At 43.7% G+C, this 22,604-nt stretch overlaps 1 protein-coding gene across 2 annotated transcripts in view; it reads right to left on the bottom strand.

The window, feature by feature from the left end:
- Window positions 1–22,399, bottom strand: part of LOC106565153 (voltage-dependent calcium channel subunit alpha-2/delta-3) — a 62,250-nt gene extending 39,851 nt beyond the window's left edge. For both annotated transcript variants that reach the window (XM_045692012.2, XM_014131951.3), the window contains exons 1-10: window positions 21,696–22,399; window positions 20,437–20,518; window positions 14,028–14,144; window positions 11,227–11,286; window positions 5,638–5,800; window positions 3,534–3,665; window positions 1,920–1,980; window positions 1,428–1,578; window positions 824–898; window positions 488–577 (exon numbers count right to left, since the gene is read on the bottom strand). In XM_045692012.2, coding sequence (XP_045547968.1) covers window positions 488–577; window positions 824–898; window positions 1,428–1,578; window positions 1,920–1,980; window positions 3,534–3,665; window positions 5,638–5,800; window positions 11,227–11,286; window positions 14,028–14,144; window positions 20,437–20,518; window positions 21,696–21,817 — 1,053 coding nt within the window. In that variant the 5' untranslated portion in view covers window positions 21,818–22,399. The remainder of the gene's footprint in view (window positions 1–487; window positions 578–823; window positions 899–1,427; window positions 1,579–1,919; window positions 1,981–3,533; window positions 3,666–5,637; window positions 5,801–11,226; window positions 11,287–14,027; window positions 14,145–20,436; window positions 20,519–21,695) is intronic.
- Window positions 22,400–22,604: the final 205 nt, after the last annotated feature.

Here is a 22,604-nt window from a genome sequence, read left to right as displayed (position 1 = left end):
TTTCCCATGATGTCAAGCAAAGAGGCACTGAGTTTGAAGATAGGCCTTGAAATACATCCACAGGTACACCTCCAATTGACTCAAATGATGTCAATTAGCCTATCAGAAGCTTCTAAAGCCATGACATAATTTTCTGGAATTTTCCAAGCTGTTTAATGGCACAGTCAACTTAGTGTATGTAACTTCTGACCCACTGGAATTGTGATACAGTGAATTATAAGTGAAATAATCTGTCTGTAAACAATTGTTGGAAAAATGACTTGTGTCATGCACAAAGTAGATATCATAACTGACTTGCCGAAACTATAGTTTGTAACAAGAAATTTGTGGAGTGGTTGAAAAACTAGTTTTAATGACTCCAACCTAAGTGTTTGTAAACTTCCGACTTCAACTGTAGCTACTGTATATTTCTTTGTGCAATGTCTGTGGCGAACAAAGGAATGAATGAACGAACATTTACAGTGTTAAAGTCGGAGGCTGAACTTACATCATTTAGAATGGTGAACGCTTCGGTCAGAGCGTCACCCAGCAGACCAATCCCTTTGGCGAACAGCTTGTCCAGATGTTCTCTGAAATGCTAACAGATAACACAGGAAGAGGCAAACATGCAGTATGAATTGATTATTAATCCAACAAGTTCCCTCTGATATGATCTACAAACATTTGTGTGTGTGTGTGTGTGTGTGTGTGTGTGTGTGTGTGTGTGTGTGTGTGTGTGTGTGTGTGTGTGTGTGTGTGTGTGTGTGTGTGTGTGTGTGTGTGTGTGTGTGTGTGTGTGTGTGTGTGAAGTGTGTGTAAGTGTGTGAGAGAGAGGGGAACTTACAGCTTTATTATTTCTGTCTGCTCGTACCAGTGTACCGTTCAGACAAGGTTCCACATAGTGCATCTCCTGATTGTACTGTGAACACATATGGAGAGGGTTAGATATGAGTGGAATGATACATGAAGCTCACACACAGACACTCACTCACACACACACACACACACACACACACACACACACACACACACACACACACACACACACACACACACACACACACACACACACACACACACACACACACACACATACACACACACACACACATTGTGCAGGAAATTCTAGACATACCTATTCATTCATTGTCATTGTTTTAGATAAGAGGTTGACTAATCGTCATAAACACGGTTTAGAAAAACGAGCTGTAGAATCACCATATTTTACTCAAATAAACTGATAAGTTTAATCCCCCCCTCCCCACACACACACACACACACACACAGACACACACACACACAGACACACACACACACACACACACACACACACACACACACACACACACACACACACACACACACACACACACACACACACACACACACACACACACACACACACACACACACACACACACACAATCCAGGTCATTAATGAGACTGACGGCGATGATGTTGAAGAAGTCGTCGTCTCCCAGTGTGTCCAGTATAGAGGAGACCGTCTGTCTGGCGATGGTCAGTCTCAAGCCCTTCATACTGCCACTAACGTCCACCAGGATCACCACGTCTTTAGGAGACGTCGCTGCCTGGATGTACCTGAGCAGGGAAAGATGACAAACTAGTATCCACACACTAGCCCAAACATTGGTTCTATCTATCCATCAAATAAATGGGAGTATATTAAGTGTGTGGATAACTACACACAACACGTTACCCAACCTAGGACTGCAATGCAGCAAACACTGACTGGAATCAATTAATTGTAGCGGAGCCAAAGCAACACACAACAAATGGACAACGTACGCGACAGGGGTCAAGACTTGTCATACTGTACGCTGCACAAACGTCTTGATATGGACATCATACTGTAGGCTACAGAGCAAGAGAAGAAGCCGTGTTCTAATTGGCTAATGTGGACCTATTGTGAAAAAGCATACCACTTCCTGTTCCTGCAGTCGAAGGCGATGACCCCGTGTTCGTCTGGATGCCATTTGACCCCTACAACCATTAGGAGAAAGACACGTAGCTAGATACACAAAGCAGCATGTTTAAGTCATACAGAGTGTAAGGATGTGCCAGAGTCAACTATGGGCTGCACATTGCCTGTAGAAACGGGGGTTAAATAAGCAGGTTTGTCTCCGTTTCTTTCATTGCTACTCAATAAAAATTAGAAAGGAGAGTCGGGTCTAAGGATGTCAGATCCCTGAAGGGCACAGTGCTATGCTAGTATGTCCTACACTCTAAAGCAGGGGTTGGCAATTCCAGTCCTCGAAGGGCCTGATTGGTGTCACAGTTTTGTCCCAGCCCCAGTTAACACACCTGACTCCAATAATCGCCTAATCATGATCTTCAGTTTAGAATGCCATTTGATTAATCAGCTGTGTTGGCTAGGAATGGAGAAAAAGTGTGACACCAATCAAGCCCTCGAGGACTGGAGTTTTCCGCCGCAGCTCTAAAGTCTCATTCACATTACTGAGCAGTCTGGACGTCATTCATTTCAATGGGGATCGTCCGCAACGGAGTGGTATCGCAGCTCCCCCTTGCGGTTGAAGGCTCCTTTGCGAAACGGATGTCGCATGCTTCGAATTTTTCCTAACTTTGAGTTGCCAGAGAGGAAGAGGCGAAGCGAGAGGGATAACTGGGTCCATAATCCGTCTTAGTGAATAGTGAATACTATTTTAATAGTGATGTTAAATTGACTGTTGCCTCCCATTTTATTTTATTGTGATGGTAATGACTTTTGTTTTGTGATGATAATTGTTAGGTGGAGGTCACTAGCGACACTATCTTCAACTTAGCCTAGCTTTTAGCTAGCAAGCTGCTCTGTTAACTAGCTCGACTTGCTAGAAAGTTAGAGAAACAAGTTGAGGAAAAAGTAACTAAACAAAACGTTTAATAATTATCACCTGAAACAATATATTTCACCTGTCTTGACTGAAAAGGTCATATTTTACAATCCCCCCCCCCCCCCCCAAAAAAAAATGCTATCTCTGACGAGAGACTAGGCACTCCTCCATCTCGCCTTGCGTTGTGAAACCCTATGCTCTCGGTCCACCAGCGGAACGAGATTGTGTGAAGATGACGTACGACGTAATGAAACACGTCATGATGCGTACACTACACTAGCCTGAACTAATGCAGGACATTATCCACAGACATCCACAGTGGTGAATGACTTTAAACGATATGACTGCAATGAGAAGGGGACACATTTCTGGATCACCACTTACGGGTCATCTTTGCGGCGTTACAGTAGGATATAGTACTGCAGTCAGCACTGTGGCTGTCTGGTGGTGCTGTAATGATCCAATATCTCTGACTGCCATTGCTCTGGACTGCTTTGTAGTATGCTGCTGCTGGACTCACGTATTCGGATTAATTTGCTATACGCATCCTCTCTGACGGTCTGTAAAATTACAACATTAGCAAAATCACCCTTTTAGTGATTCCATTTCATTTCCCCGCAGTTCGTACAGTGACTGCTCCCAGCACCTCCCCCACACACGCATACACTTAGAACACACACACACTTAGACACACACACAACTCACCGGGATACTGCCTAAAGAAGCCCTTGGCACTGCCAAAGTACTGCCATATCAGGGACGGGTCTTTTTCAAAGTTATCCACAAACACTTTATTCAAGGCCTCTGACCAATACACCCCATTCACTATGGCTGGATCTGAGAGAGAGAGACAGAGAGAGAGAGCGAGAGAGAGAGAGAGAGAGAGAGAGAGAGCAGACGCAGACAGACAGACAGACAGACAGACAGACAGACAGACAGACAGACAGACAGACAGACAGACAGACAGACAGACAGACAGACAGACAGACAGACAGACAGACAGACAGACAGACAGACAGACAGACAGACAGACAGACAGACAGACAGACAGACAGACAGAGAGAGAGAAAGAAAGAGAGACAGAAAGGAGAGGGGAGGGAGAGAGGGGAGAGAGACAGAGAGAGACCGAGTGAGCGAGATAATAACCAGGTAATAATGATCATCATCACCATTAACACTGAACACAGGTGTGCTGGACCATTAACCTTTGGCCCTTATTGACCCCGCTGGTGGAGGGACAATGAGGTTGACGAAATAATGTCCTCCCGTCCTTCTGCTGCATGGCCTCCACATACACACACACACACACACACACACACACACACACACACACACACACACACACACACACACACACACACCGAGAGACACACGCACACGCACACGCACACACACACACACACACACACACACACACACACACACACACACACACACACACACACACACACACACACACACACACACACACACACACACAGCCAAAGCAGAGACTGATCCTGTCAGGGAGCCTCCCATTGTGCCAAGAACAAAGGAGGAGTGGGAAGTGCTGAGGAGGCCATTATATCCAGAGGAAAGAGGCCATTATATCCAGAGGAAAGAGGCCATTATATCCAGAGGAAAGAGGCCATTATATCCAGAGAAAGAGGCCATTATATCCAGAGGAAAGAGGCCATTATATCCAGAGGAAAGAGGCCATTATATCCAGAGGAAAGAGGGCCATTATATCCAGAGGAAAGAGGCCATTATATCCAGAGGAAAGAGGCCATTATATCCAGAGGAAAGAGTCCATTATATCCAGAGGAAAGAGTCCATTATATCCAGAGGAAAGAGGCCATTATATCCAGAGGAAAGAGTCCATTATATCCAGAGGAAAGAGTCCATTATATCCAGAGGAAAGTCGGCCAGGACTACACAGAGAGGCCACACACTGGGCTAGAAAATAAATAACAGCTGAACAGTCAGTCACTACAAGAGAGAAAGAAAAAAAACATCCCTTCCTCTCTCCTCTCGTCACTCACTCATGCTGTGACTGCTCTCTCTCTATCGTCAGGCCATTATGGATCCCCCACCCTCCAGTGATATCGACACGGCTAGAGCACTTCACCTTATTCTCACCATGCAGGGTCGGGGTCCATTCCATTGGAAATATGTGGCACGTTTCCGTTGTTTTAATTCAATATTTTGAATTTGACAATGAATTGACCACAAATCAGCTTCTCATTCAATTGAAAATATTTGTGTTTTCCCTGATGGGCAAATCTGTTCCCGCCATGCACCCACCCCTATCTCATCTCTTGTGGGCATGCCCCTACTTTTGCTGTGTCCATTTTTGCCCACAGTGGTGTCTGTGTCCCTACCTTTGTTGTAAATGTTGGTGGGCACCTGGACCACAATGAGGCTTAGATCTACCCATACACTTTATTTCCAGTGGCCTCTGTTGGGTGTTCGTGATGGTGTGTGTTGTTGAACTAACCTTTGCTGTGCACGTCGGTGTGTGCTGTTGAACGTACCTTTGTTGTGCACGTCGGTGTGTGCTGTTGAACGTACCTTTGTTGTGCACGTCGGTGTGTGCTGTTGAACGTACCTTTGCTGTACACGTCGGTGTGTGCTGTTGAACGTACCTTTGCTGTGCACGTCGGTGTGTGCTGTTGAACGTACCTTTGTTGTACACGTCGGTGTGTGCTGTTGAACGTACCTTTGTTGTGCACGTCGGTGTGTGCTGTTGAACGTACCTTTGCTGTGCACGTCGGTGTGTGCTGTTGAACGTACCTTTGTTGTACACGTCGGTGTGTGCTGTTGAACGTACCTTTGTTGTACATGTTGGTGGGCACCTGCACCACACTGAGGCTGAGGTTGACTGACAGGTTGTTGAAGTGGTCGTTGGGTTCCAGAACGAACTCTCCTCCCAGCTCCACGTTGTTGCCCTCCTCATCCACCTCGTTGATCAGCACCGCGTTAAAATACTCATACTGAGGAGAGGGAAATAATCCAGACCGCAATGATAGAGGTAACATTGAGTTAGCATCAGCACCGCGTTGAAACACTCATACTTGGGAGGAATAGACAGTACACCAGTGGAGACTGCTGAGGGGAGGACGGCTCATAGTAACGGCTGGAGTCAATGGAACGGTGTCAGCCACGTGGACGGCAGGTAGCCTAGTGGTTAGAGTGTTGGACTAGTAACTGAACGGAGCGGACAAGGTAAAAATCTGTCGTCTGCCCCTGAACAAGGCAGTTAACCCAGTTTTCCTAGGCCGTCATTGAAAATAAGAATTTGTTCTTAACTGACTTGCCTAGTTAAATAAAGGTCAAATGAAATATGCTTGATTCCATTCCTGCCAATATTATGAGTCGTCCTCCCCTCAGCAGCCTCCACTGCAGTACGCATAGGGTTAACATCCACGTTGTCGATCAGCACTGTGTTGAAGTACTCATACTGGGGAGGAACAGATACAGTGCCTTTGGAAAGTATTCAGGCCCCTTTGATTTTTTCCACATTATATTGTGTTACAGCCTCATTCTAAAATGGGTTAAATATTTATTTTTCCTCAGTAATCTCCACACAATACCCCATAATGGCAAAGTGAAAACAGGTTTGATAGATCTGATAGAGCTCTAGAGTTCCTCTGTGGAGATGGGAGAAACTTCTAGAAGGACAACCATCTCTGCAGCACTCCACCAATCAGGCCTTTATGGTAGAGTGGCCAGACGGAAGCCGCTCCTCGGGTAAAAGGCACATGACAGCCCACTCAGAGTTTGCCAAACGGCACCTAAAGTCTCTCAGACCATGAGAAACAAGATTCTCTGGTCCGATGAAACCAAGATTGAACATCTCTGGAGAGACCTGAAAATAGCAGTGCAGCAACGCTCCCCATCCAACCTGACAGAGCTTGAGAGGATCTGCAGAGAGGAATGGAAGAAATTCCCCAAATACAGGTGTGCCAAGCTTGTAGCGTCATACCCAAGAAGACTCAAGGCTGTAATCGCTGCCAAAGGTGATTCCACAAAGTACTGAGTAAAGGGTCTGAATACTTATGTAAATGTGATATTTCAATTTGTTATTTGTAATAAATAAAAAAATAAAAAACGGTTTTTGCTTTGTCATTATGAGGTATTGTGTGTAGATTAATGAGGGAAAAAATGATTTAATCAATTTTAGAATAAGGCTGTAACGTAACAAAATGTGGAAAAAGTCAAGGAGTCTGCATACTTTCCGAATGCACTGTATATAGAGTTAAAATCCAATAATCAGACCAGTGCTGCATTGAAGTACTCACACTGACGAACGGAAACAGCAGAGTTAACATTCAACTCAACAACCAGTTTCAATAGCCTTGTAGCTATAAAGTCGTACTTTATTTCTCTTGACAACCCAGACCCTGATGAGAAAAACACAAAGTTGTTGCATAAACGGTACATCCTTTGTGATGAGGTCAAAATACAATAGAGGTGCGTTCAGACTGTGTATTTATACAGTAACTAGAGTCAAGTTCAGCACCTTCTCGGATAGGTTTCAAATGGAGTGGAGGGTACAGTGTAGCAGACTAGCAGCGGTGGTTAGCTCTGCTGCTCGGCACTCTGGACGATGGGGGTTAAGAGAACAATCAGACTTCTCTGAAGTGTAACTCTGCCGTGTGATTGGCCTGTCCTTCACAGGGGACCCGCTAAGAGGAGAGACTCGCTCATTCTTTCTAAGCAGCCCGGCTCTGGCTCTGGCTGTGGACTGACGGGCCCCCTGTTTGCCGGCGTGGTGCCGGGGGGAGGGATGGAGCAGGAGAGGGGGAGGTGTGATGGACTCCGTGGCGTACTCCGGGAAGGCCACGCCGGCATCACCATAAAGCAGGGCCTGACAGCTCATATCACGCCTGAGCACCCCTCTGACTGGCCGAGGCGGGAGGAAGGGAGGAGGAGGGAGGAGGGGAGGAGAGAAATGTGCACCCTCAGCAGAAGTGCTGTAGAGAACGAGGGCCGTTAACCATCAGGGTTATTACTGTAGTGCGGAGCAGGAGTAGAGCAGGGCCAGGCTGGGCAGGGGACACTGCGGCTCCACGCCCGAGACGCTCCACTGACTCTTCATGTAGGTTACTGTACACCACTGCATTGAGATTGGGCCTACACGCTTAGAAAAAGAGGCCCTATCTAGAACCTAAAAGGGATTCTTTGGTTGTACCCGTAGGAGAACCCTTTGAAGAATTGTTTCTCCACAGAGGGTTTCGACATGGAACCCAAAAGGGTTCTACTTTGAACCACAAAAGGATTCTACCTGGAACCATAAAGGGTTCTCCTGATTTCTAAGAGTGTACAGTACCAGGGCTGGCAGCATAGGCAGGCATTGGTGGGTCTAATCCCCTTTTCACATTAATACGCAACACTGATTTTTCACAATGTCCTTTCCAGTACAGTTCCACGCAGCAACTATGGATGGATACGTAACCGGGCCAGGCACAGTACAGCTTGGCATGGCTTGGCTTGCCTCAGTAGTGTATAAAGGGTTTAACTGGTCTAAACCCGGGCTGACTCGGCTCATGTGTTCCCTTCCTTAGTCGACCCCATCTTGGAGGTCAATGTATCGCCTATGAGAGTGTCTCAAGTCTCTTCAAGGAGACCCCGTGACCATTTGATCCTCAGACTGAAGGTAGGCAAGCCAGAATTACTGAGACTACTCTGCAATAGTAACAGACTTCCCACAACGTTTTCAAAAAATACTGTCTGTAGAAAAAGACTGTAGATTAATAAATGTAATGATTTATACAGGCCCATGTTCTAGTATTATTTCCCAGCTATAAGCAATCCCTCTGAGTACACTGTGGTTGAATCAACGTTGTTTGCACATCATTGCAATGAAGTTACGTTGAACCAACGTGGAATAGACTTGACTTGACGTCTGTGCCCAGTGGAATGTAACTTTGGTTCGATTTTTTTTTAAGTCTTAATGTAAAGCAAATATACTGTAGCCTATATGCAGCCTACTTTATCGAGTGGAAATTCAAACAGAAGAAAACGAGGCTACATAAAAACCAGCGATAAGGATATTAGATCATTCTATAACATCAAACTCTGTGACGCATCATTTCATCAACCTATTGCCGTTTTCTGACACCATGCATTTTTCACGCACCATTTCCCGAATTCACTATTGTCTCGTTTTAAGAGGGTGTAGTGTTTTACATTGACCCGTGTTAGGCTATACAGGCAGGGTTTAAGGGCGTGCAGGTGACAACATGGTCTACCGCAAGGTGAACTCTCTCAACCACTGTATCCGCTCAGTAGCCCCTAGGCTATCGATAACAAAATAATAATGTATTTTTACTGTTGTGTCATTTTATGCTAGATGTCTCTCTGCAGTGTAGGTTTAATTGTTGAATAGGAGATACGTGTTTTGTAAGCAGTAGACGTTTATGAGGCTTTAAAATAGTCTGGCTACTTTTGCTGATAATAAATATACATCAGACCTTTTTTTGCAGTTCAAAGCAGGCTATGCTTTGAAGAAAAAAAATCTGGTTTAGCCTACTCTAGATCTTTTAGATCAACGATTAGCAATTCTGAAAATCTTTTACGACAGTCTTCTAGAGAGACGTGGAGCTGCGGTGTAGCCTACCCTAGATATTTACAATGAAGAATAGGGGTTAGGATTTTTACAATGAACATGCGGGCATGAAGTTGCCGCAAGTTCACTGTAAAATAAGTAGCCTGAATAGAGCCTAAAGGAAATAACGAAATACATGTTTTGACGTAATAATAACCACGTGAGAGATCGATGCACGTTATTCGGCAATAGGTTGTATCTCATAAAGCGTTAACAAAGGGATGAATTTGGTCACCATTTCAAATAATACCAAACAATGCTTATCTAAAATAGTAGCCCTGTTAAGTACGCACTAAAATATCAGCTAAACAATCAGTAACAGCCTTCAAAACGGTGAAAATGTGTTACAAAGCTTGTGTAAGCATGTGTAGCTTACTGTAAACGTGTAGGCCTATACTGTAAATGCAGCATATGTGTAGCCTACTGCAGAACTAAATATAACACCCATAAAAAAAACCAGGAAACCATTTTCTCAATGACAATATGCTATTAAATCATAAAACAATAAATAATGTTATGTACATACATATATCACCAGAGCAAGGAACATACATAATCATCTGGACACATTTAAACCGAGTGTTATCCCCAAACTGGAATAAGTGCAGAGTAATGAAAAAGAATAACATTGAAATATGGAGAAGGAAAAATGGTCCTATAATGGAAATAATGACCTTCTCGACCTTCTTCCAATACGTTCATATAATCACCAGCGAAACAAACCCTGCAAACCATGGGGTGATCACAAAGTATTCATAACGCAAATGCGTCTATTAACTGGGAAGTGTGGCGCCATTATTTTAAAGTGTTTTTGTTGCCCGAGTGAGTTTCTAATCTTCAGGAGGAAATGTGGAACAATTCACTGTGCATACGAGTTGCATTAATCTTTGTCTACTGGGAAGAGGGAGAAAGGGGGGGGAGAGGGATAGAGAGACAGAGGGAGGGAGGCAGGGTCCTGTACATTCTCAGTGTTACAGAATGACTGCAATCCCACCGCATAGGAAGAGGAGGCTCACTGCGCCAAGGAAAAGGTAAAAAGAAGCCAGCGATAACAGCTGTAATGTCCTTTAAAGAGCACAATGGCCTGTGCTGAGCTGTACAATACACCTGCATGGGAAGTTGGAAACCACACCTGAACAGATGCCGCAGCACACACCATGGGGATATTACACTCTCTCAAATTCCATAAGTGCATGAGTATGTATGAATGTATATGAACATTTCCTGTATGAAGTGAACATATCCCAAAGACACGGCTGATTGTCGTAGCATGACATCCAATCATTTGTTTGTGCTGCATTACGTCTCATATCAGTGTACAATTTATATCACTGTGCTTCGTTAGAAGACAAAAGAAATAAACGTTCCTTGAGTGTGAAATTGCATTCTGGACTTGTCAAAAGAAGAAGTACCCCATTATTGCTAATGGTGCAGTTACAGAACATTCTGCTATAATATGAGTCCATTGTGGTTTGTCGGTGGGCGCTGAACTTGAATACACTTGGCTTGTTTTTTTCCCAACAGCAGTTTACTGGAACTGTCGCCCCTCCCTCTTCAACAGTGGTCAGTCACAGGCTTCTTATAAATGATGATTACGCCTTCAAATAATCAGTGAGTTATGACAGCCGCACTTTGGTATGGCGTCCTTCAACGTATGCAGTGTTTGCTGATTTAAAAAGGCATCGTTTATCATCACTGTGACAGGGTATTAATGCGGATGACTATCAATGCCAGCAGACACTGTACTGTCCTTAACCCCTTCTCTCACCTTGTTAAAAGTCGCACCGCCCCCCCTCCCATCCGTCTTACCTGCAGCTCTGGGTCCTCCTCGTGCTGTAGATGGGCCTCCTCTGCTGCCTCCACCAGCCGCTGAAGGAGGGAGAAAAGGGAGAGATAGGGGAGGGGAGGGGTGGCGACAAGGGGAGGAGCACAGAAGGGAAGCATAAGCACACCAGCACAACTCAAAGTCATCACCCATGACCAAGAGTTATTTGACACCCGACAATGTCACACCGTCTCAGTAGCTTCTAGTTCCAGCCAGCCTTCTGCAGGGAGACATTACATCTGCTGTAACAGAGGGCCAGAGAGCTGAGGGCTAAGGAATGGTGCTGACTGACTGCCTGCCTGGCTGCCTACCTGGCTGTTTGGAGCACAGAGACATAAGCCTGCTCTACAGTACTCCTCTTGCAGCTCTGGGAAGGGGACAGCCCAAGCCAGTCTCGGACATAAAGAAGGGACCAACATAATGTTTAGTCCAGTCTCCCTTCCATGTCTTGCACTATTCTATATATTTTCCCACATTTAGATATTTCTGAAAACTAATGGCTAGACAATTTGCTGTGTTGCATTACTTTTCACATCAGTGTCCGATTTACATTTATGCTTCGTGACACCTTAGAAGGCAAACCAACGTTCCTTGAGTGTGAAATTGCATTCAGGACTTGTCATAAGGTGAATTACCCCATTATTGCTAATGGCGCAGTTACAGTATATTGTGATATTATATGAGGCCATTGTGGTGTGTCAGTGGACGCTGACCATGGTGCTGAATTTACAGTTTTGTTTTTCCTAATAGCGGTTTAACCCGAACGAAAGACTCCCTTGCTGCTGGAAACAACGTGAAAATCGTAGCAATGGGCCTATATTCTGTAATATTGTTCTGTGATAAGATTTTCCCATTCACATAGGCTACTGTAGGCCTGGGTCTATATTTCTGCCTCGAAAGGCACCCACGGAAATACGTGCGTTCAGTGAGATGCTTGATTGGCATATGGCCCAGCGTAGAACCGGATCCCATAACACGCAAAAACCTTATTTAGCCTCCTTGAAATGTGCTTGCCTGCGTGAGAAAATGCCGGCTGAACACCACAGTCACAGTGGCGGTTCTAGGCCATTTCAACTGGGGGGGGGGGGGCAAGCTGGGGCCAGTTGTACTGTTAGAGGGGCCAGTTACATTAGACGTTATTGTTGTCATATCGTTTTCTTCACTGCATTGCAGGCATTAGCAGGCATAATACCATGTTCATAATCATCATCGTTGCCACTGTCAAATAACGGATGTAAAAAAAGAACGATAGCGAAAATTAGTTATGTAAAAATTATTTCATACTCCACATTTAGGGGGTCCAAAATTGTTGTCACAGGGGCACTGCCCCCCCCCCCCCCCCCCCCCCCCCCCCCCCTCCCCAAGAACCGCTAGTGCACAGTCATCGTTGCGGATGTGGAATAGGTCATTAATAACTGTCCTGCACATCAAAATAGCTGCAACGCAAACAGAAAATGGCGGCATTGCATGGCGTAAACACTTTTGTGACAGTTAAACTTAATTTATTTCATACCGTTGCGTTTCAATCTTAGATGGTGTCGTCAGCAATACAGACATAATGAAATAAATAGGAAACCTCAAGCCGCTGAATGTAAACAGATTTTTCTCCAGGGCTAGGCTATATTTTTTGTGTGCAAATGACAAGATGCCAACATATGCTATTGGGTGGTCTTTCAAACCATATCAAATTAGTCTTACTGCCTAAAGGCAATTTCAAAACAGGTAGCCTACCTCTTAAATCAAATATGCACGGCTCGCAAGGACTAGGTCAATATCATAAAGACAAATGACATCGTAATTGTTTAATTTTCATTTCGAATAGGCTACGCCACGACACTGGTATAATGTGTCGGTTAGTGACCATTGGAATTTCTCTAACTGGATATAACATCTCGACTGCTGCCACATTTTTTTTTCACATTATAAAAAATATATTTCTATCATTTTCATCCGACGAATATAGGCCTCCTATACATTTTAAATGGGCCTAGGCAATTTAGTAGCCTGGGCTACGTTCAAATAATGAATTTGTTTACACAGAAAGCATTAGTCCAATTTGCAGCACTGTAACACATAGATTGAAATTCTGCCTAATAAAATAGGCCTAGAGAATGATAAAGGCAATGGGCACACAATGTAGAATTACAACCATGCAAGTAATACAGCCCGGCGCGGGGAAATCTGGCTGTTAGAGATAAACGCTATCATCTCACACCACTCAACTGGGGTTAACTATTAAAATAGGCTACTTGCACCTCTCCTCTCAAGCCCAATATACATTTCCAACGGCTATATATCTGTCTCTGGAGAATGTCTTGTAGTAAATAGCATACCGCCGCTGGATAAAATGCAACACTAGTGTAATTTAAACCCGTGTTATGAATAGAAATACCCACAAAGCAGAAAGAGTGAGGGGGAAAAACGAAAAATAAATTTCTGACCACTGAAATATGCTTACAACTGGTTATAACAGCTTCATGATCATGGATAGGCCTGTAACGAAAAAAATGCCAACGATGCAAAACGTGATAATAATCAGAATAATAATAACAAGACATCTAGATAATCTGTTGATCATATTATGTAGCCTAAATCTAGATATTTTCTTAACCTGCTTGCGGTGCATGTCTGCAGCTGAGGCTGAGAAATAAGAGAAAGTTTGATATTATTCTGAATTACTTTTAAGTCTCCTACTCTCAGTAGTCTACATTGGGCCTACTTCCGGAAAACACCGCATAGAGCACGTGGATGGTAGATAAAAGAACAGATATGCGACAGTACATACCCGCATGGCCTCCTTTTTCATCCGGAACATTTCCTCCATCTTCTTTGCTAGAGTTTTGACCACTTTCATGCCATCAATTTCTTCCACTCGGACGGACTTTTCAAATTCTTTATATTTCTGTAAATGACAGAGAGAAAAAAAATACATGTTTTAACTCGCTAATATTTTGATACTGAACGAATAATCGTCTTATATTTGTGCACAGTTTACATACTACTATTACAAACGGAGGATTCTAGGCTATGTCATTTATTTCACTGATAGATGTGAACAAAATGTGAACATGTTACAATAAATCAAGTGGTAAGCCTAGTGGTAAGAGCGTTGGGCCAGTAACCGAAAGGTTGCAATATCGAGTCCCCGAGCTGACAAGGTACACATCTGTCGTTCTGCCCCTGAACAAGGCAGTTGTTCCTAGGCCGTCATTGAAAATAAGAATTTGTTCTTAACTGACTTGCCTAGTTAGATAAAGGTACAATTAAGGGTGTCAATGGTAAAACGGTTCAGTGTGTGAGAATCACAAGTACATTTAGAACATACTGTACATTTCATGTCAATGGGTTTTATTGGGGGGGGGGGGGGGGGCGGCAACGTGAGCTGAGCCTTTGAGCTATCTGCTGTTCCGTGCACACACACACACACAAACAAACACACACTTCACATCTGATGAAGAAAAAGCCTTCCCACTGGGCACAAACCGGTTTAAGGAACGTTGTTTCCACATCATTTCAATGAAATTACATTAAACCAACGTGGAATAGACGTTGAATTGACGTCTGTGTCCAGTGGGGTCCCACCTCTCAGAGAGTGGCTTGCAAGACCCAGTCTCAGATGATTGGCTGATAAGATGTATCCTGTTTCATTGAATTGATTGATAGGTTATCTTGTCTCAGTAATTGGTTGACAAGCTGTGGCTCTGGCTCTGATTGGCTGCTGGGTGGCCTGGGAGTGAAGGCCATGCACGGTTGGAGGGTAATTGAAATGAAGTCAAAGCACAGGAGAAAGATAATAACATGTCAGGCTTGGGAGGTTCTGGATAATGAACTAGACTTCACACAATGCTGAGTCTGCAGGATACACTGCACCTGCACTGGGACAGAACAAAGCCCAACAGAACACACAAAGAGAATTGAGCAGAACATTTAAAAAAGGTACACACACAAAATAATAATCACAGTATAACCTGCACGTCTCTCACGTCCCTCACACACACACACACACACGCACACACACGCACACACACGCACACACACGCACACACACGCACACACACGCACACACACGCACACACACGCACACACACGCACACACACGCACACACACGCACACACACACACACACACACACACACACACACACACACACACACACACACACACACACACATATATATACATACCAAAGATTCACATTCAAAGAAAGAAACACAATACACACACACACAAATCCCAGTACATGAGGCAACAAATTACCCAGGGAAAGGAAGAGTGTGTGCAGGCAGTGGAGCAAAACAGTTCATTTCACGCCTGTCCTCCCTGCCTCAGCACCCCCCCCCCCCCCCCCCCCCCCCCCCCAGTCATCAGGGAGAGGTTAAACCTCATCCATCAATAGAACTGAGTATGATTATTGATTAAGGTAATGACTGATGTGTAGATGAGGCCTGAATGAACCCAAGCCTGAGGAGTCAACACACACACGCACACACACGCACCACAGTGTCTCCATTCTGTGTCTATAGTCCTGTTCTGTTGCCCATACAGCAGCTCAGCCCTGTGTGGAAAAATGCTAATACCCCATAAAGCACCCAATGATCATCCTTAATGATCAGCCCTTACCATCGAGACATTTCTCTCTCTCTCCACCTCCCTCACTGGCTGCTAAGAGAGGAAGAGGCCTGCTGATTGGATGTAAGGTGTTCTGAACCAGTCACGCTTCCGTGAACCAGAACATGAGGAAAGTGCTTACATACGCAGATCGGGGAAACAACTGCCCGGGGACATTTGACTTCAGAGTGTTCTGTTCTCACACAAGTCAACAGAGAAACAGCTGTGGATGTTACGCAGTTAAAATAGTAGGGAAATGTTGGGTGTATTTTTTATTGATTTTTTTTTTATCTCGGAAGCACACGCTCATCCAACACACGCACGCACACACACACACACACACACACACACACACACACACACACACACACACACACACACACACACACACACACACACACACACACACACACACACACACACACACACACACACACACCACAGACACAGACACACACACCGCCCGTATCTTGCTACAGAAGTGTGTACATTGCTAGCGCTAGCCGAGTTAATGGTAATAGAATTGCAGCAGCAGCAGCAGCCTGGTGCTGAGCTGAGCTCCTCCTTATCACACACATGCAGTGAGGCTGATGAACGGAGTTGGATGGGGATATTTATCTCCTCGCATTTATCGCCACTGAGTTCACACACAATCACACACAATCACACAACATATCACACCAGCAGCATACAGTAAGCACTGTGTGAATGTAACAGATCAGGGTCGTATCAACGAGAAACCAAAATGGAAGAAAACGGACTGAAACAGGGAGGCACTACCTGATCTTGTCCAATAAGATAACTGTCATTTCCATTGCAAAACGTTTTCCATTGCAAAACTGTTTGCTACGGTTTATTACGGTGTGCAATAATGAATACGACCCATGTTTTCGTCTCTCTCCTGTCATCCACTATTTCTGGCTTCAATCCAACTCCTTTTTAAACCCCTGCAGGTTTGGAATAATAGAATTACAACTCATTTCACTGTTTAATTAATAGCGCAATTGATAGTAATTGAGCATAAAAATCCGTAGGAATAAAATGATTATCTACATCCAGGTGTATGCACATAGGGCAGAGTTCCAATTCCATCTGTCTGTGTACTTAACTCAGACTTTCTGATAAAGTGTACTCATTAATGCCCAGTTCTAATCCTGTGTGTATATTACAGTATTCAGTGCCTTCAGAAAGTATTCACATCTCTTTACTTTTCCCACATTTTGTTGTGTTACAGCCTGAATTTAAAATAGATTCAATTGAGATTTTGTGTCACACAATACACTATATTGTCAAAGTGGAATTTTGTTTGTAGAAAAATGTAGAAATGAATAAAAAAGTGTAAAGCTGAAATCTCTTGAGTGAATAAGTATTCAACACCTTTGTTATGGCAAGTCTAAATAAGTACAGGAGTAAAAAAGGGCTTAACAAGTCACATGGACTCCTTCCATGTTCAATAATAGTAGTTAATATGATTTTTCAATAACTACCCCGTCTCTGTACCACATACAATTATCTGTAAGATCCCTCAATCGAGTAGTGAATTTCAAGCACAAATTCAATCACAAAGACCAGCGAGGTTTTTCAAAGCCTCGCAAAGAAGGTCACCAATTGGTAGATGTGTAAAAAAAAAAAACATGCAGATGCTGAATATCCCTTCAAACACGGTGAAGTTTTTAATTAGGCATTGGATGGTGTTTCGATACACCCAGTCACTACAAAGATACAGCAGTCCTTCCGAACTCAGCTGCAGGAGAGGAATGACACTGTTCAGGGATTTCACCAGTGGCGGCTCGCCCATTAGGGCGTTAGGGGCGGTGCCCCACTTGTGATTGGTCAAAAAAAAAAGAAGTTTAAAACTTGTGATTAGTCAAAATAAATACACAATATTTTCATACAAAAATGTAGATTATATAATTAATGCATTATGTTTTAAATTCTCATAAAAGTGTGGTAAATGTGTACATTTTCCTGTTTCAAAAATATATTGCTCAAAACAAGCTGTGTGCGTACAGGCCGTGCGAACATTGCTTGGATTGTGTTGCCAGCTATTTGCTATGAAGGGGAACTGCCCCAATGAAATCGCAGGATTTCATATCGCAGGATTTCATAGCATGAATTATAGCAGCACCAAATAAATGGACCGTCCTGGGGCGCTCAAATGTGCATTCAGTCAGATCTTCTGGGTCTGCTCTAGTCTCCTCCCACTGAGTCTCTCACGCCAGATGACTTACTTCCGCACCTGACTAGATCTGCTCTATCAGGTACAAGTTGTAATTCACTTGTAAATAAATAATCCTAACAGTCATGGGAGCCTGGGACCTGATAAACTGGACAACTACATCCAGCAAGAGTGGAAGGATAGAGGGATATACTAGCTAGAACCTTCTCATTGCAGATCTGGTGGGACAAAAAAGCACAACCAATTGTATTGTTTCCCCCCCGATGTTGTTTGTCAGGTTCTACTGTAGGTGACAGGACGACATGTGTGGACTAAAACAGCATAAAACCGGTGTATTACAAAGCATGACCAAATTAATTAGCCAGCTACAGTAATTTTGAGAAACATTGAGAAATAGTTTGGTCAATTTTGGGGGTAAAATTAATCAGTTATCTACCTTTATTAAGCAGCTAGCTAGCTATAGGTAGCTATTAGCTTGCTTGTTAGCTCCCATGCCAATTTCAAGTCTTTCTAAACTCATATCTGACTAACTCGGAAATATGAAGTTATTTCAGAGGGAACGTTAACTGGCTAGCGCATCATGCTTTGTGACATTATGTTAGCTATCTATCCCCTTTTAGATCATGTGTTTTCACTTATTGCATCTGCGTTCTTATTGCGTTTTCCCTGGTGCACTCGTTCATTCGTGAACTGGCTGCTCTAATCTGTTCAAAACAGTGGCAGCATGTGCAGCAGCGGTCATTGGGTTTTTGATATGCAAAAGTGAAAGAGGTGTACTTGTGCTGTTGTTCAAATGCTCAGATTGCTTCATATATCTTCTCAAAGAAACTACCGGTAGTTGAAAAACTTGGCATCATATTACTGTCATGCTGCTTGGTCGACAACTCCAACCATCTGGCGCCCTGGGTATTCAGCCAATCCATTTTAAAACAGTTAGAGTTTAATAGTTGTGATTTGAGAAAACTGAGGATGGATCAACAACATTGTAGTTACTCCACAATACTAACCTAAATTACAGAATGAAAAGAAGGAAGCCTGTACAGAATACAAATATTCCAAAACATGCATCCTTTTTGCAACAAGGCACTTAAGTCAAGGGGTATGAATACTTTCTGAAGGCGCTGTACATAGAGCTCAGACGTCATAATGCCCATAACACTGACCACATTGCCAAGAGAACACACATGCTTTTCTTTTACCATAACCTATCAACATTGCAAACGAACAAACAATAGATTGCCAATGGAAACTCCATGGAACACATCTTATTGTTAAAAGAGTTTGCCCTTCCTGAAGTGCTGTGAGACACACACAGGCCCAGCCAGAGCTCTGGGTCCTGCAAAATTCTGGTTCATTTTCGAAGATTCACAGATTTTCCAGAAATCCTGGTTGGAAGATTCCCAATTTCCTGCTTATTTCCTTTAATCTTCCAATTGAGATTCCTGAAAAACTGGGAATTTTGGGAAAGCTACTGGAAACTTTCAACACTATCCAGCATGCATTGCCTCCACTTGGATGACAGGTGCTGTAGTGTACACAACAGTACCTCTTTTCACACTGGAGAGCCCACATCTGCCCCCAAGTGGTCATTTACTTTGACTTAGGGGGTTTTCTGCAAACCCATCTCTCTTTATCTCTCTCTCTTGTTCCCTGTATCTCCTCCCCCCTCGCTCTCTGAACCCCACCTATCGCCTCCAAACCCATCTCTCTTTATCTCTCTCTCTTGTTCCCTGTATCGCCTCCCCCCTCTCTCTCTGAACCCCACCTATTGACTCCAACCCATCCCAGCCTATCCCACTCCACACACTTGTATTAAATGTGTCTCCTTGTCCCATTCATATCCTGGGGTTGAAACTCTTGACTCCAGAGAGTGAACTGGAAATGAGATTAGAGAAGAAACAGTGCTGTGGTTAATGGGCCATGTCCAGTACACACACACACACACACACACACACACACACACACACACACACACACACACACACACACACACACACACACACACACACACACACACACACACACACACACACACACACACTACACATACACATACACACACACACACACACACACACACACACACGGGCCTTTGTAAAACACACCTGAGTCCTTTCTGACCCAACATCCATATTTAACTGGGACACAGAATTGTATCAGCAGCCATTAAAGGAGAATGCAGCATTACAGCGTACAGTGTGTGTGTGTGTGTGTGTGTGTGTGTGTGTGTGTGTGTGTGTGTGTGTGTGTGTGTGTGTGTGTGTGTGTGTGTGTGTGTGTGTGTGTGTGTGTGTGTGTGTGTGTGTGTGTGTGTGTGTGTGTGTGTGTGTGTGTGTGTCTAACGTGAAAATGTGTGTGTGCGTGGGCAGGAATGAGTATAAGGAAGATTGTGGGAAGAAAGAGATACCTTCTGCAGCAGCTGGGATCCAGAGTATTTTGCAGAAATTGATTTAATTTCTCCACCAAACGCTGAGGCCCATAACTTCACCCTGGAAGCGAACAGAACATTTCTATATTGTGATATTTTGGTATTTTAACAGGTGAAAATAGCTGACTTGGTGAGATTACACACATTATGTCAGTAAGACATTTCAAAACAAATCTCTACGCATGAAATCATACATCCATGGATATCTAGATAAAATCATCGATCCATGGATATCTAGATAAAATCATCGATCCATGGATATCTAGATAAAATCATAGATCCATGGATATCTAGATAAAATCATCGATCCATGGATATCTAGATAAAATCATAGATCCATGGATATCTAGATAAAATCATAGATCCATGGATATCTAGATAAAATCATAGATCCATGGATATCTAGATAAAATCATAGATCCATGGATATCTATTGTCTGTGTGTCCTATGGCTGAGGATAAACTATGTTCTTGAAGATACTGTTCTTGAAAACCCACAAAACCACAAGACCCTCATATAAGAAATAAATTGTTGAAGTGAGTTGAGTTTGAGCTGAGAGGACTGAGTCCATCAACAATATGGCAAATACTCTACATTGCAGATAAGTACTTCAGTCAATGTAGCTGTTTATGAATGTTTATTTGGTGCTTATTGACGTGCTATAAACTGATGATTTATGTAGAGAACGTTGATGCAAAATGTTGCCTAAGTCTTCCCAAGTAGCCTTTAGATTGTTTCAGAGTGTGTTGTCTCAATGCAGTCAGGGTTAACCTGGAAAATGAAAATGGCAAGTGCAGTATTTTGTATAGCAGTTATTTTAGACATATGTGTATCAAAGACAACAATCTGTTTAAAATAAAGACCTCTGTAGGCTACATTTAAATGGTGTGTACGTGTCATTGATGTATTATCCATGTGTTGATTTTACGCTATTATTTTTACTATGCCAGATATTATAGGGTAAAGAATACGCCCATTTTCTAAACGTATATTTTAGACACCAACACTAATAAATAATTTACAACAACATACATTATTATTATTATTATTATTATGATGCTTGTTGTTGTTACATTGTTATAACATGCTGCTTGTTTACGTTTCTTTATATAACAAGTCCACTACTTACACACTTCAGGTAATCTAGCAGCTGAAAAACTCAACCATATATGCAGAGGTGTGACTTACTGAGTACCTGAAAGGTTCGTAAAATATGAATATGAAACCTTCCACTCACACTGAGAGAGGAATCCCTGGCTGGGACCCCATCACCTCTACCACCGTGCCCAGCGTAATCCAGAACAGAAGGAAGCTGGCGCAGCACACGTGTGAAAAGAGGATCCTCCAATTCCACAGCATCTTCACGAGTCTTCCCGACAACCGAACACGGTACAATGGCACGCGCAAGCTCTTCTCTTTCAAGTCCCGAAAACGCACTCAGCGCGAAAAGCAGCACATACAGACCCGGCAGCACATTCGTGCCGCCTCCCTCGCGCCAGTCCCGCGTCCAATGTGCCAGTTGTCACTCCTGAAGGGACCCGCGTGCTGAAGGAGATGGTTGAACTATGAACATCCGTACAGGGAGGGACAGCGAGAGACTCAAGTCAAGCCTCCATGTCTGGAAAACGTTACAATTGCTGTTATCGTCTCTGAAGCAAATTACGATATTCTCTCGTGGGGATTTTCCCAGACTTGCGGAGCTCAATCTAAAAACCACCTCAGCTGCTATCACAGGGAACACTGGGGGAGTAAGACGAGGTGTTGCAGGTAGAGCAAAGAGAGCGAAGCAGGGCGCGAGAGAGCATGAGCGAAAAGGACCAATATGTGTGTGGGTAACCTAGCCACATCACTTGCTGTAAGAACCCCGGAAAGAAGGTGAAAAGGTACAACACGAAACTTTCACACGGGAGCGCGCGCGTGCATCACAGGGGGATTCAACGGGTTCATTCAAGGCAGTGCAGCGTGACGGATCGACACGCGCGCTTCGAGGAGGGACCACCGTACCGAGAACATTACCGCAGAAACAAAATCCATTCCTATGGCGCATACGTTCTGAATAAGCATGAGAGTTCTCGGCCTAGATAGCAGTTTCTTCCTACAGTCTTCCAGATGTGAATTTGACTCAAAATAGCTTTGACCTGCTTTT

This window comes from Salmo salar, chromosome 12, assembly GCF_965601325.2.
Source record: "Salmo salar chromosome 12, fSalSal1, whole genome shotgun sequence".
NCBI classification, from domain to species: Eukaryota; Metazoa; Chordata; class Actinopteri; order Salmoniformes; family Salmonidae; genus Salmo; species Salmo salar.
Note: the sequence above shows the minus strand (reverse complement) of the source record. Positions and strands in the feature narration are given on the sequence as shown.